Source organism: Pseudophryne corroboree, chromosome 5 (assembly GCF_028390025.1).
Source record: "Pseudophryne corroboree isolate aPseCor3 chromosome 5, aPseCor3.hap2, whole genome shotgun sequence".
Classification (NCBI taxonomy): domain Eukaryota; kingdom Metazoa; phylum Chordata; class Amphibia; order Anura; family Myobatrachidae; genus Pseudophryne; species Pseudophryne corroboree.
Window position 1 is genome coordinate 87,149,284 of NC_086448.1, and position 15,772 is coordinate 87,165,055.

The 15,772-nt window shown below is 49.3% G+C and overlaps 1 protein-coding gene across 1 annotated transcript in view; it reads right to left on the reverse strand.

Moving 5' to 3' along the window:
- LOC134929556 (ATP-dependent translocase ABCB1-like) overlaps positions 1-15,772 on the reverse strand; it is a 270,024-nt gene that overhangs the window by 200,311 nt on the left and 53,941 nt on the right. Inside the window, exons 4-5 of the mRNA XM_063925150.1 lie at positions 14,746-14,917; positions 12,571-12,695 (exon numbers count right to left, since the gene is read on the reverse strand). Coding sequence (XP_063781220.1) covers positions 12,571-12,695; positions 14,746-14,917 — 297 coding nt within the window. The remainder of the gene's footprint in view (positions 1-12,570; positions 12,696-14,745; positions 14,918-15,772) is intronic.

Sequence of the window (15,772 nt, forward strand, 5' to 3'; positions counted from 1 at the left end):
TGCCATCCTGCCTGACACTGCAGTGCCACTCCTAGATGGGCCAGGTGTTTGTGTCGGCCACTTGTGTCGCTTAGCTTAGTCACACAGCGACCTTGGTGCGCCTCTTTTTTTCTTTGCATCATGTGCTGTTTGGGGACTATTTTTCGGAAGTGCCATCCTGCCTGACACTGCAGTGCCACTCCTAGATGGGCCAGGTGTTTGTGTCGGCCACTTGTGTCGCTTAGCTTAGTCACACAGCGACCTTGGTGCGCCTCTTTTTTTCTTTGCATCATGTGCTGTTTGGGGACTATTTTTTTAAGTGCCATCCTGCCTGACACTGCAGTGCCACTCCTAGATGAGCCAGGTGTTTGTGTCGGCCACTTGTGTCGCTTAGCTTAGCCATCCAGCGACCTCGGTGCAAATTTTAGGACTAAAAATAATATTGTGAGGTGGGAGGTGTTCAGAATAGACTGAAAATTAATGGAAATTATGGTTATTGAGGTTAATAATACTATGGGATCAAAATGACCCCCAAATTCTATGATTTAAACTGTTTTTGAGGGTTTTTTGTAAAAAAAACACCTAAATCCAAAACACACCCGAATCCGCCAAAAAATTTTCAGGGAGGTTTTGCCAAAAAGCGTGCGAATCCAAAACACGGCCGCGGAACCGAATCCAAAACACAAAACCCGAAAAATTTTCGGTGCACATCACTAGACCAGGATTAGAACCCACAACCTATTACACTGGAAGCAGGCACCTTACTGATGGAGATATCTGCTGTTGCATAGGAAGAATGAGAATTATAACTATATGTTACTTGTAATTGTCAGAGAAATAATTTCATATAGTTAAAATTCTCATGATTCCTTTATAGGAGCAAACAGCTTCATTAGTAAGGTGTCTGCTTCCAGTATATCTATAATAAAGAGGGTGTGATTTGTAAGGTGTAGTGGCTAGTGGGGAAGTCAGCTACAGAAAAGTTACCGGCTGCTGTCGATTAACTTAATTGATTAATGTCGCTGAACATAAGGAACAGGAGGAGAGGTGCCCCCCTTCAAAGCAGGAGCCCGGCGGCAGCTGACTCCGTTGCCTCCCAGAGTTCTGCCTTTGCATCCACGGTTAGTTAAGAGTATTCAGTACATGATTGTGGCTATAAAAGATGTTTTACACATTTCTGATGAACCTGCGGTACAGGAAACAAGGATTTGCTTGTTCAAGGAAAAAAAACTTGAGGTGAAGTTTCCCCCCTCTCATGAAATGAATACTCTTTGTGAAAAGGCTTGGGAGTCGCCGGGTAAGAGGTGGCAGATTCCCAAGAGAATTTACATGGCGTATCCTTTCCCCTCTGATGACAGGGAAAAATGGGAGGCGTCTCCAAATGTTGACAAAGCTCTCTCTCGTTTGTCTAAGAAAGTGGCACTTCCATCTCCTGACACGGCAGCTCTCAAGGATCCGGCGGATCGCAAGCTGGAGACGTCTCTGAAGTCCATTTTCGCTAATTCGGGTGCATTGCTCAGACCTGCTGTGGCGTCGGTACGGGTGAGTAGTGCTATTGCTAAATGGGCTGAGAATTTAGCTAATGATATGGATACCCTTGATAAAGATAATGTCCTTTTGACTCTTGGTTATATCAAGGACGCTGCAGATTACCTGAAGGATGCGGCGAGGGACGTCTGTCTCTTGGGTTCAAGAACCAATGCCATGTCGATATCAGCCAGGAGGGCGTTGTGGATCCATCAATGGAACGCTGATGCAGACTCCAAGAGGGCTATGGAAGCGTTACCCTTCAAAGGTACTGTCTTGTTTGGGGACGGCTTGGCTGACCTGGTCTCGACCGCGACTGCGGGTAAGTCCTCTTTTCTTCCTTATATTCCCACGCAACAGAAAAAGGCACCACATCAGCAAATGCAGTCCTTTCGTCACAATAAATACAGGCGTGGAAAAGGTTAGTCTTTCCTCGCTTCAAAAGGTAGAGGAAGGGGAAGGAAACCTCCTGCAGGCTCAGGCGCCCAGGACCAAAAGTCCTCCCCTGCTGCTACCAAGTCCACCGCATGACGCTGGGGCTTCCCTGGGGGAGTCCGGACCGATGGGGGGCTGTCTACGAATATTCAGTCAGGTCTGGGTTCATTCAGACCTGGATGCTTGGGTCCTAGAGATTGTGTCTCAGGGATACAAACTGGAGTTTGTATCCCTGAGATACAAACCGGTTCTTCATTTCGGCATTACCAGTAGCTCTTCCGGACAGGGTGGTGGTGCTGGCAGCGATTCAAAAATTGTGTCTACAGAGGGTCATTCTTCCCGTTCCCTCATCCCAGCGGGGGGAGGGGTTCTACTCGAACCTCTTTGTTGTGCCGAAACCGGACGGTTCGGTCAGACCAATTCTAAATCTAAAATCCCTCAATCCATACTTGAAAGTTTTCAAGTTCAAGATGGAATCCCTTCGAGCGGTAATTGCCAGCTTGGAAGGGGGGGATTTTATGGTGTCAGTTGACATAAAGGATGCCTACTTACATGTCCCGTAATATCCTTCGCATCAGACCTTCCTCAGGTTTGCGATACAGGATTCTCATTACCAATTTCAGACGTTGCCGTTTGTGTTCTCCACGGCTCCGAGGATTTTCACCAAAGTCATGGCGGAAATGATGGTTCTCCTTTGCAAACAAGGGGTTACAATTATCCCGTACTTAGACGATCTCCTGATAAAGGCAAGGTCCAAGGAACGGTTGCTAAGAAGTGTAGATTTGTCACTGTCGGTTCTACGACAGCACGGCTGGGTACTCAATTTGCCAAAATCTCAGTTGATTCCGACCACTCTGCTTCCTTTTCTGGTCATGATTCTGGACACGGATTTACAGAAAGTATTTCTTCTAGAAGAAAAGGCTCTGGAACTGCAGGCGATTGTCAGGGAACTTCTGAGGCCGACGAGTGTGTCAATCCATCACTGTACTCAGGTTCTGGGGAAGACGGTTGCGGCGTATGAAGCCATTCCATTTGGCAGGTTTCATGCCCGGATGTTTCAGTGGGACTTGCTGAGCAAATGGTCCGGGTCTCACCTGCACATGCACCGGAAGATAAGTCTATCTCCCGGAGCCAGAATTTCTCTCCTGTGGTGGCTACAAGATCATCACCTCCTAGGGGGACGCCAGTTCGGTATCCAGGATTGGGAGCTTCTAACAACAGATGCAAGTCTCCGGTGGCTGGGACGCAGTCACCGAAGGAAGAAACTTCCAGGGGAAATGGTCGCTCCAGGAAGCCTGTCTCCACATAAATGTTCTCGAGTTAAGAGCCATTTACAACGGCCTCCTGCAAGCAAGAAGCCTTCTTCAGGGTCGACCTGTCCTGGTACAGTCATACAACATCACAGTGGTGGCGCATATAAACCATCAAGGCGGAACAAGGAGCAGAGCGGCAATGGCGGAGGCCACAAGAATCCTTCGCTTGGCGGAACAACACGTGAGCGCCCTGTCAGCAGTCTTCCTACCGGGAGTGGACAACTGGGAAGCAGATTTCCTCAGCAGACACGATCTCCATCCGGGAGAGTGGGCTCTTCACCAAGAGGTATTTGCAGAGGTGACAAAACGTTGGGGAATTCCGTTGATTGACATGATGGCGTCTCGTCTCAACAAGAAGCTCCCGAGGTATTGTTCCAGGTCAATGGACCCCCAAGCCAGTGCAATGGATGCCCTGGTGTCTCCGTGGGTTTTCCAGTCGGTGTATGTGTTCCCTCCACTTCCTCTCATTCCAAAGGTACTGGGGATCATTCAATGAGCAAGGGTTCAGGCGATTCTCGTCGTTCCAGATTGGCCAAGAAGGGCCTGGTACCCGGATCTTCAGGAATTACTGGTGGAAGATCCTTGGCCGCTTCCTCTGAGAGAGGACCTGTTGTTGCAGGGTCCATGCGTGTTTCCAGACTTACCGCGGCTGCGTTTGACGGCATGGAGGTTGAGCGCCAGATCTTAGCTCGTAAGGGTATTTCCAGGGAGGTCATTCCAACTCTCATTAAGGCTAGGAAGGAGGTTACGGCGAAGCATTATCACCGTATTTGGAGAAAGTATGTTTCCTGGTGTGAGTCTAAAAAGGCTCCTGCGGAAAATTTTCACATGGGTCGCTTTCTCCACTTTTTACAGGCGTTAGTAGATGCAGGCCTGAAATTGGGTTCCATCAAAGTGCAGATTTTGGCTTTGTCTATTTTCTTTCAAAAAGAGTTAGCTGTCCTTCCAGAGGTTCAGACTTTTGTGAAAGGAGTAATGCATATCAATCCTCCGTTTGTGCCTCCTGTAGCTCCATGGGACCTTGATGTAGTCTTACGTTTTCTCATGTCTTCCTGGTTTGAACCTTTGCATAAGGTTGAGTTGAAATTTCTCACTTGGAAGGTAGATATGCTATTGGCACTGGCGTCTGCCAGGCGGGTGTCAGAGTTGGCGGCCTTATCTCATAAGAGCCCGTACTTGATTTTTCAGTCGGATAAGGCGGAATTGAGGACTCGCCAACAATTTCTGCCGAAGGTGGTTTCTTCATTTCACATTAACCAACCTATTGTGGTCCCGGTGGCTACGGAAGCTGTGACGATTCCAAGATCTCTGGATGTTGTGAGAGCGTTGAAGAGCTACGTCACTAGGACAGCTGTTGCTAGGAAAACTGAGGCGCTGTTTGTCTTGTATGCTTCCAACAAAATTGGTCATCCTTCTTCAAAACAGTTTATTGCACGCTGGATTTGTAGTACGATTCAGCAGGCTCATTCTTCGGCCGGACTACCGGTGCCGAAGTCAGTAAAAGCCCATTCTACCAGGAAAGTGGGCTCATCTTGGGCGGCTGCCCGAGGCGTCTCGGCGTTACAGCTTTGCCGAGCAGCTACCTGGTCGGGTTCAAACACTTTTGCTAAGTTCTATAGTTTGATACCCTGGCCGATGAGGACCTTGCGTTTGCTCAGTGGGTGCTGCAGAGTCGTCCGCACTCTCCTGCCCGTTCTGGAGCTTTGGTATAATCCCCATGGTCCTTTTGGAGTCCCCAGTATCCTCTAGGACGTAAGAGAAAATAGGATTTTGGTACTTACCGGTAAATCCTTTTCTCCTAGTCCGTAGAGGATGCTGGGCGCCCGGCCCAGTGCGGACTATTACTTGCAGTGTTTTCTTGCTGGTTAAATTAGTTTATACACGGGTTGTGTATTTCTTGTTTCAGCTTGTTGCTGGTGTTAATTCATACTGTAATCTGGTTTAAAGTTACTCCGGTTGTACGGTATGTTTGTGGTGTGGGCTGGTATGTTTTTAGCCCTTTAAACAATAATCCTTTCCTCGAAATGTCTGTCTCTCCTGGGCACAGTTCCTATAACTGAGGTCTGGAGGAGGGGCATAGAGGGAGGAGCCAGTTCACACCCAGATTAAGTCTTTTAAGTGTGCCCAAGATCCTGCGGATCCCATCTAAACCCCATGGTCCTTTTGGAGTCCCCAGCATCCCCTACGGACTAGGAGAAAAGGATTTACCGGTAAGTACCAAAATCCTATTAAAAATAGGTACGTGTGTACCCCCCTTATGTTTAAAGATTACAGAGATCTGGAATGAAGAGCGAGTGCAAATAGCGCAAGCGAGTGCAAATAGCGCAAGCGACTGTAAACTTCAAGGCTGTTAGGATTGCATGGGCTTTCCACAATTTGTAGGTTATCAAACAGTTAATAGGCTTGGGGGGGGGGGTTGGACTTATTTAGAATAGTGGGAGTGTAGGGAGGAGCTAGCAGACATTTTGAGTGAGACAGGATCTGCATTCTGCCTCTTTCTCTTCGGATTTTTCAGGAGAAAGTTGTGCTGCTCCTGTGAGTATCCACTTGTCTCTTTTATTACATTTCTTTTCTTTATTTTACTGCATTCTTTAACTATTCTTCTCTATCCTCTATCATACCTAATCATTCTTGCTATTCCCTCTTCCTTTCCTGTTCTAACCTACACTCTTATCCCCCTGCTGATGATGGGCGCTCGCCCACACAGAAGGGCGCTCGCCCCCCTCTGCTGCTACCTTGGTGCTGCGGCTGGGGCGGCTTCAGCGGAGCCTCTCACTCAGCGCTGCGCCAGTCCCCCAGCCCTCCTGTCTCCACAGGTGCACTCGCGGGTGCTTCCCCCGGCGGTCCCGCAACGCACTCGGGTGGACTCCGGTGGGTCCTGGCTATCAGCAGCGCTGCTCCTGTCTCTGCCCCCGCAGCCGCACATGGCACGCGGGTCGGGCTGGAGGCAGTAGCAAGTGTGGGGGGTGGGGGGTTCGGTTATTAACCCTCGAGGTGCTGCTGCGTCAGCCCCCAGGGGTGGGGGCACATGAGACATCACACATACTCAAGCCACAGGGGGGTGTCAGGTGCTGTCCCCTGGAGGGCATAATATGTCAGCCTCCAGGGGTACGGTTCCCCCAGTGATCATCAGGCTGTGTATGCTGAGGGGTCCTCACAGGGTCGCGTGGCCCATGCGGGGGCACCAGCACGTGCGCCCATCTCGTCACGCGGCACCTGGGCTCGGGCTAGGCGTGTCAGGAGGCGTGATGCTGCTGTGCCCAGTCTAGGGGTGACCCCAGTGTCTGGCGTGGCTCAGTCTCCTGCAGCGGGTGCTCGGGCATCTGCGTCCACTCTGGGTCGCCCTGATTTGGGTACCTCCCGTCGGGCGGGCTCTGGGAGTAGGACGAGGTGCATGGCTACGGGTCCTGCACATACGGATGGTGGTGCAGGGCCTTTGGCCGGCAGTGCACCTTCAGCGAGCAGCATTGCTTCCCCATTATTACACCTGTGGCAGGACCCGCGCATGCGGTCGAGGACACGGCGGCTGTTACCGTACTACTGGTCTCTGTGGTAGGGATTTTGACACTCCTATTGTCTGCGCAGGCGTCTGGGAGTGGATCGGCGGGGCAGTTCAGTAACTTGCGGTCTGCACTGACCCCACTTGTCACTCAACTGATGTCGTTATGCGCCGCTACCGCTTCTGCTGCGGGTCTGCCATAACCCATTGCCAGGCTTTTTGCTGGCACCTTCTGTTCCCTCTCGTGTTTCAGATTCGGTGGACATGGCGGAGAGCGATTCCGGAGACAGCGACCACTCTTCCGCATCGGCCGCCGTGAGATGGGACTCCCAAGCCTCCTCGTCAGGTGAGACTGATGGTGATTGCGCACTAGGGCAGCTGGGTGATGTGGCCGAGGCTGTGAGTGGGAGAGGGCATGTGGAGCTTTCCAAGAACTTGCGCTCGGCCACGGACCTTCCCCACATTCTGAAAGGGAAAGTGGACAAGGAGGTGCAGCTGGGCCGGCCCCTTTGCTGCACCCCTTTGCCGAATTTGGTATTATGCCCGGTCGGAGTCCCTAAGAAGACTCCTGGCAAATTTAGGCTGACCCAGCACCTGTCTTACCCGCATGGCGCGTCAGTTCACGATGCAATCCCCGAGGCACTGTCCTCGGTGACGTATCAGTCGTTTGATGACGCTTTGAAATTAGTCAGAGTGGTGGGCCCCCACGCGTTATTGGGTAAAGTTGATGTTGAATCTGCATTTCATCTTTTGCCTTTGCTCCCTGATTTGTGATTTGATTCGTTTCATGGGCTTTAGGCGGGACGACGGATTTTGCATCGATAAATGCCTACCCAGGGGTTGCCCGTTCTCTTGTGCTTTTTTCAAGGCTTTTAGTTAATTTCTCCTTTGGTGCGTTTGCGCTGGGACGGGCGAACCGAGAGTCGCCCACTGCCTGGACGATTTCCTGTGCGTAGGGGCCTTCCAACTCGGACAGGTGTGCGTGGCTGCTATTTTCCTTGAAAGCACTCTTTTCTGAGTTCGGGGTGCCGATCGCTCCAGACGAATGTGAGGGTTCCTGCACTCGCCTCTAGTATCTAGGCATAGAAATGGATACTGAGGTGGGCTGCTGGCTTTTGCCCTTAGACAAAGTTGCCAAACTGCGTGGGGTGATTTAGAGGGCATTGGCCCTCATTCCGAGTTGTTCGCTCGCTAGCTGCTTTTAGCAGCATTGCACACGCTAGGCCGCTGCCCTCTGGGAGTGTATCTTAGCTTAGCGGAATAGCGAACGAAAGGTTAGCAGAACTGCTACTAAATAATTTGCAGCAGTTTCTGAGTAGCTCCAGACCTACTCCTAGACTGCGATCACCTCAGTCCGTTTAGTTCCTGGTTTGACGTCACAAACACGCCCTGCGTTTGGCCAGCCACTCCCCCATTTCTCCAGCCACTCCCGGAAAACGCTCAGTTGCCACCCAGAAACGCCCCTTTCCTGTCAATCACTCACCGATCAGCAGTGCGACTGAAAAGCGCCGCACGAACACCAGCAAATCTACTAAGTTTTGTGTTAAATAACTTAGCGCATGCGCGCTGCGTACCATGCGCATTTTCCACCTAATTGCTGCGTTGCGAAAAACGGCAACGAGCGAACAACTCGAAATGACCACCATTGTCAGGTGGCAAGGTTACCTTGCGCCGGTGCCAATGCCTTCTCAGTCTTTTAATTTTGCATGTCGGGTCATTCCAATGGGTATAATCTTTTGTCGCACATTGGAGCGGGCGACGGCTGGTGCTCGTGGGCCGCATCACTTCATTGGATTGTCATCCGGGATTTGCAGGGATCTGCGAGTTTGGGATGCCTTTCTACATGTGTTCAGTGGGTATAAATTTGGCTGCCTGATGTGGTCCACAGCCCAGGTATCCAGTTGTTCACTGATGCGTTGCAGTCTTCTGGTGTGACAATCTGGGTGTGGAATAGGCGATGGGCAGCGATCTTCCTCGCTTCCAGTTCTTCGCTTGTTGGCCCGACTGGTCTTGCGCTGTTTGTGTCTTACTGTTTACTGCGTTGCGCGGCACGTCCCAGGGGAAGACGACGGGATTGCCGATGCAACAGTGGGACAGGTTTCGCGCTTTGGCTCCTACTGCAGCGCTTACAGGTGACATTTGCCCTTCTCATTGCTGGCAGGTTATATGGCAAGGATAACTGCTTTGATCAGTTGGGGTGTGGGAGTTGATTTACCTTGCCTTCCTGCCTTAACACCAGTGTCTGTCATGCATATGGTGACTCTCAGCCGCATGGTGGCGAAGCGTGGCTCATCCACCTCAATGGGTCTCCGGTGTCAGTGTACCAATTCCGGTGGGTAGTTCAGAAGTGCCTCCTTGCGTTGAGATTGTCACCATCGCTGTATGGCACACATTCTTTTCGTATTGGGGCTGCAACAACAGCCGCGTTATTGGGTTTTTCAGAGACTGTGATTCAATCGCTTGGTTGATGGAAATCCAATGCCTACAAACGCAATGTCAGGTAATGATACTTTTTCCTGTTTCAGGCCGGCCCCTTTTTTCTGGTTTGGCTACTTTTTCTGCATTTTGTTTTATTTTCAGTTCACTCAAGGGACAACGGGAGGATGGGCCAATGGGTCGGGGTTAGGGTGCCTTCGCTCTTGCCGCTGTGTATTTTTGGCGGTGCTCTGCGAGAGTGCCTCGGCTCTGTCCTGTTTCCCCGTCTTTTCTGTCAAAGTCAGAAAAATACCACTATGCACACTGCCATATTTGCACCTCATACATGTCCGCACTGCGCATGCGTGCGCTCTCCCGTGCGTGCGCATACCCGCTGTTACGTGCACCCGCAGGTGCACGGTATGCGTATTTACGGTAGAGTTTATGTGTTCGTAGCGTGCGACTCAATCGTTACATATTTTCACTATATAATGTATTTTAAAGATCATGGTCCCTTTGATAGATCTTGAAAGTTTAGTTAATGTAGCATGTTCCTGGACAGAGAGATCCCTCTTTGTATTGTACGAAGGGTCCAACAGGGGTCATACAGTGGTGTTTAGTATCCATCGGAAGAGTATTTAATTAGCAATATTCCGGTGTTGGTTTGGAGCGGATTAATCGCTCGTGCGAATAGTTATGGACATAAGAAGTTTATGTCCATTTACTATTATTTGCACTTACTTAGCCATGCGGCGGGAAACCTAGTTTCCCACCCACCTGAGCAGTTGGAAGTAGACACAGCCCACCTGTATGAATCAACCTATGACCTTTTGTTATAATGCGAAGACGAATTCCTGTGTCCAATGAACAATGAGATTGTAGGGACCATTGAATTGTATTGTGTGTGGGGCATAAATAGACAAGCCGATGGTATCCAGCTCACTCTCTTCAACGGTTCTCATTGCTGATAATCGGGAGCTGGATATCGAGGCGCATGCGATCGTTTCCCCTTGTGCGTAAGTTTTTCTCCGCAATCATATTGTCTTTATTGTTATTGTGAGCCATTTCTCTCTCTCTCTCTTCTCCTCTTTCTCTCCAAATTTTCCCTTAAACGTAATTGTATTATATTGTATTTCCTGTGTAGTTATCTGGTTAGTTAGTCTATGTTATATTGTAGTGTGTGACTTGTACTGTATTTATCTTTTTGCAAGTAATAACATTCATATAAGGCGTTAGACCCTAAGCACGGTATCTGTGTATTTCTTATAGTGTTAAGTATTCTCAGAGCGTCGGTGACGCTCGAACAGCTTTTGAGTTAATAAGGTTATACTGTGTTGCATTTACACCCTATCACTACACTAAGGTTTTGCTGCATAATACACTGTCCATGGTTTAGATATAAAGGTTTAACATCGTGAGCGTCTGCGCCGCTGGTGATCTCCTCGTGGTCCCGAGCGTCCGCTACGCTATAGCGAATCATTACGTTAGTCGGCAGCCAATAGCGTGCCTGCCTGTGATCCCTTGGCCGTGAGCGAACGTGACGCTTGAGCGTCTCGACCATGGCTAAGCGATTGTTACGCAACGTGCGTACCCTTACGGTACTCCATACGTCAATAGCGTACAGTGTTCTTAGACCTCTTAAAGGGTTTTATATAAGATAAATATTTAGCTTTATCATTTCGTTTTTCCTCGACTGGACTCGACCTGTAGCCTTTTTTGGCCACTCGTCACTGTTTGACCGGTGAGGGTCCCATCGGATTTTGCCCTGCTTTTCTCCTGAGAACCCGGGGGGTGCTATTGGCAGGTTTTCACTTCAGGACAGGTCATTTCCCTCCCCGCCCGTCCCGTTTGTTGCCGGTTAGTTCCGGTCACGCTGGAGCCTTTATTGTTTATTTTCAGGGGTGCCACTCATGTGTTTATTGGGCAGCTGATGTTAGCATTTTACAGTGGGTTAGATGATTAGGTCGTAGGGGGTTGTGATGGGAGGAACTCTTGCCTGCCTTGACCTTGCACATTGCATCCAATGGCCCCCCGGGGGCGCTGGTCATTCACCTAGGGGTAACAACGAGAAATTTGGAGCAGGTCATGACGTGGTGGCCTTGGTGTCTGCTTGTTTGGTCCGCAATCATTGCGCATCAGGTTTGGTGTAGTCCGCTGCCTGGTGTTATTTTGGACAAATCCCCGCGCAAGGTTAATGCTTTTGTTGGCAGGAGAGTTTTGGATCTTGGTGGCACAGTAGTCTCCCACCCCCTAATTTGTTTTACGGACTCCCATTTATATAGACCTGATGGCATCCATTTGACTGATGAGGGTATTTCTTTATTTTGGAAAACATTTTCGAGTTCTCGATAGCTTGGTTTGAGTTAGTTAGCTTAGTCAGGTTGTTTCATAGTAGTGAGTTTTAGAGTATGGTGGCGGCACCGGCTCCTACCGGGCCGGTGTGTGGCAGGAAAGAATGGCAGTTACAGTGGCTATTGCGCCGCTGTTTGCAGGTGTGCTCTTTGCCCAATACATTGTATACTCTGGCCCTCCTTAACGGTGGTCAGTGGGCTTGGCTGTCTGGCCGGCCCTATTATGGTGTATTGGGAAGAGAGTTGGAGACTCAGCACTTATTGGCGTAGCTAATGAGAGAAATAAAGTCATGTCGTGGACATGCGTAGCGGCAATAAGACGTAATGTCACTGTTGATCTGGCCGTTCTTTCTTATTGCCACCATACTTAGTTTAAATATATCATAATAAATAACGGTTGACTGATTTTAATGGCATTTCAGTGGTCTCTGTCGTTATTTCTCTGTGTCATTATTTCTAGATAAGTTAGTTCATATTTAGTTGTAAGGTTATTGTGTAATGATGTCATGCGGTCCAACATCGGCCGATAGAAAGTTTATGAAAACTGGAGTAAAACCTGCTCACCAACAGAAATGTTGTTAATTAGGGAACTCCTGATTGAAACTCTGTAATCCTCTAACAACCACTGTATATCCTTCTATAGCCACTGTACAGCCTTCTACTACAGCAACTCGATATCCTTCTATACTATACACATTCTGTAGCCTTCCGAAACGGGATGCGGTCATGTGACCGCCGCTCAGGATCCCGGCGGTCGCCAGCCTTCTATTAGATGTTATGCGGGATCAACAGTGACTTAATCCTATGCAGGAAAAGATGTGTGCACGAAATAGCGCCTTTACGTGTTGTGTTCAGTACAGATGTGCCCAGCTATACAACACTAGGATCTGGGACAGTGACTATATCGATCCCGGAATGCAAGTGCCGACATGCTGACAAGGATTGCCATGGTAACTGTAACATGTTGGTAAAGCAGCATGTTTAAAGCACCTTATGATTTACTTAAAAGGACATTTTATCATCAGAAAATCATTAATGATTTCATGTTCACCTTTCTATTTCTTTATTTTGCCCCCCAAAGGCTATGACAGTCCGAATCGCTGCGAGGACCTCCTCGGCCACCGATCCAGCTTTGGCATAAGCTTCTAGCTCCTGGCTGGTGAATGCTGCCAATACCTGTGGATAGAAATGTGCACAATCTAGAATCTGTATCTCATTTAACCCAGTACAAGACCAGATATCACATCACAGTTTAGGGGGTTATGTAATAGGGTTCGAGTTTGCCGGAAGTGTGGGATGGCGGCCGATCTCGGACATTTTTTAGAGCGGCAATCATTACACGGCAAAACCATGCCTTGTACCCTGTTACATATGCCCCTGTATATCTATTTCTCCAACCAAGATAAAATTGGTGAGCTATATCAGCTAAATTACAGTTATTTTGTTCTATTATGAAACTTTTGGCTCATGTAGAGTTACACTCAGCCGTATGCAGGAAAAGATGCGTCCATGAAATAGCGCCTTTACGTGTTGCGTTCAGTAGAGATGTTCCCAGCTATACAACACTAGGATTTGGGCCAGGTGTATGCGAGAAGTAGCAGTGTATGCATTTTTGCCCCAGGACCAGGGGAGCTGAGAGAAGGTTGGAAGAATACAATGTCCAGGACTCTCTAGGGGTCTTGCTATCAACTGTAAAGTCATTATGGAATCAGCCAATCCAAAGCTTCTAGCTAGGTGCAATCACTGCATCCCATTGCTGTAGCCGTCCAGCACCTGCCATACACACTGCTTCTATCTTCCTGCTTATAGTACTTCACGGTATGCAGTTTGGTTGTCGGCAGTCAGGATACAGACGCCAGACTCCCGACCACTGACCATGCCAACAGCCGGAATCCCGGCTAACAGGTGCTATTCCCACTTGTGGGTGTCCACGACATTCCGTTATTAGCATTGCCGCTATTTTAAAATTTCATGTTTGCCGTTTCCATTTTGAAAAAAGCAGAAGATGCAGAACGTGGTAACTAAGGATGTTGGCTGTCGGTATTTATTTGCATTTCATATGGACAATGCAACTAGGGGGTAATTCAGATCTGATCGTAGATGTGCTAAATTTACTCTGACATGCGGCAGGACGCCCAGCATAGGGCTAGTCCATACCGCTGTCAGGCCCTACCCCCCCTCCACACAGGTGCAAAACCATTGCACGGGAGCGATGCTTTTGCACCTGGCGAGTAGCTCCCTGCCAGCACAGCTTCTGCGTGCTGGCAGGCCGCTACCTGCCGCATCTTGGGTCACAGCGGCTGTGTTTGAGATCACGCAGATGCTGCAACCCCCCCCAATGGTCCAGACACGTCTGCGTTGTTCAGACCACGCCCCGCCAACAGCATTCTAACATCGTTGGCACGCCCCCTCCTGCCCCACAGCCACCTCTGCCTGTCAATCAGGCAGGGGCGATCACAGCCCTGAGATGCTGATAACAGTGCGGCCACTGTGCACACGCACTCCATCAAGGGCTTCAGACTGCGATCACTGCCGCTATAGCGATCCAGTATGAACAGGGCCCTATGTGACCAGGTGACATCATCTGGTGGGTCCCTAACACTAAGGTCCAGGGCACAGAACCCCCCAGGCCAGCACAAGCCAACTACCCCAAGGAATCACAGTAGTGGGAGGCTTAAGTGTTATAAAGTGTTACATTGGTCAGGTTTGTAGGCTTGCCTTAATTTCCCTTTAATCCAGGGGACATCTATGATTTACACAGGGTCTGCGGCTGGCTACATTCAAGACTGCATCTCACCTGGTTTTAATCAGAACCTAAATCATAGGTGTCCCGGATTAAAGGGATATTATGTCAAGCCTAGATATATAGATGTCTACAACAAAGAGAGGGAACTTGTAATGTATGTGCAAATCCCAGCATACCTTGTAGTCCAGTGCACTGGAATCTGTAGTTCAGCAACTATTGAATGGTCATACGTATGTTGCCAAACCTGATCTAGAAATTCACTACACATTTTTTTTTTGATTACTGTATACTCCCTGACAATGGGGGAGATGTATCAAGCATAGAAGAGAGATAAAGAGGAGATAAAGTACCAACCAATCAGCTTCTGCCATTTTTCAAACACAACCTGCAAAATGGCAGTTAGACATTGATTGGTTAGCACTCTATCTCCCTATCTTTCTCTAAGGTTTGATAAATCTCCCCCAATATGTGCTCACATACCTTTGACCAGAGAGCAGCAGAGAGCCCCAGGATTGGGCTGACTGCCAAAATAACAAGAGTCAGCTTCCAGCCCTTAACAAACGCAACGATAAAACCGGCCAGGAAAGTAGCTGAATACTGAAACAGCATAGCCATCTTGTCACCGATGCCCTCATTAATCTTGGAGATGTCTCTAAATATAAGAATATAGTGTTAACATTTAAAATAAATAAATTAAACAAATTATTCCAAACCAAGTTATCTGTTCATAATCAAATGTATGACCTATGTTTGATGCACAGTGAGGTTTATCTGTATGTAGGTTAACAACCAGGACGTTGTATTAAATTAACCTACAGCATCGTTGATCACAAACTGGATAGTTCTTGGTGACTTTGAAATCACTGTGATTCTGTGGTGTAAATGGAGACATGAGGATCAACAGTGCTGGATATCAGGGCCGTAGAACATAGAAACATGGGGGGTCACTCCGAGTTGATCGTAGCTGTGCTAAATTTAGCACAGCTACGATCATGAACTCAGACATGCGGGGGGACGCCCAGCACAGGGTTAGTCCGCCCCGCATGTCAGTGCCCCCCCCCCCCCCTTCCCCACAGAAGTGCAAAGGCATCGCCCAGCGGCACTTCAAGAGTAGATCCCGGCCAGCGCAGCTTTAGCGTGCTGTCCGGGAGCTACTCTTCGCTCCCCAGCCCGCAGCAGCTGCGTGTGATGTCACGCAGCAGCTGCATGTGATGTCACGCAGCCGCTGCGAGCCACTCCCCGCACGGTCCGGCCACACCTGCATTGGCCGGACCACGCCCACGAAATGGTGGGCAAACGCCGCCGTCTCGAACTCTCCCGCCCATTGACCGCCTCTGCACAGCGGCGGGTGGCCATGCATCGGCGCCGCAGTGCGCGGTTCTGACCCGATCGCTACGCTGCGAAAATTTGCAGCGTGCTAACGGGTCAGAATGACCCCCATAGAACTTAACGTCAAATAAGAACCATTTGGCAACACTAGTCTCCCCATAGAAGGACACTCAAACAC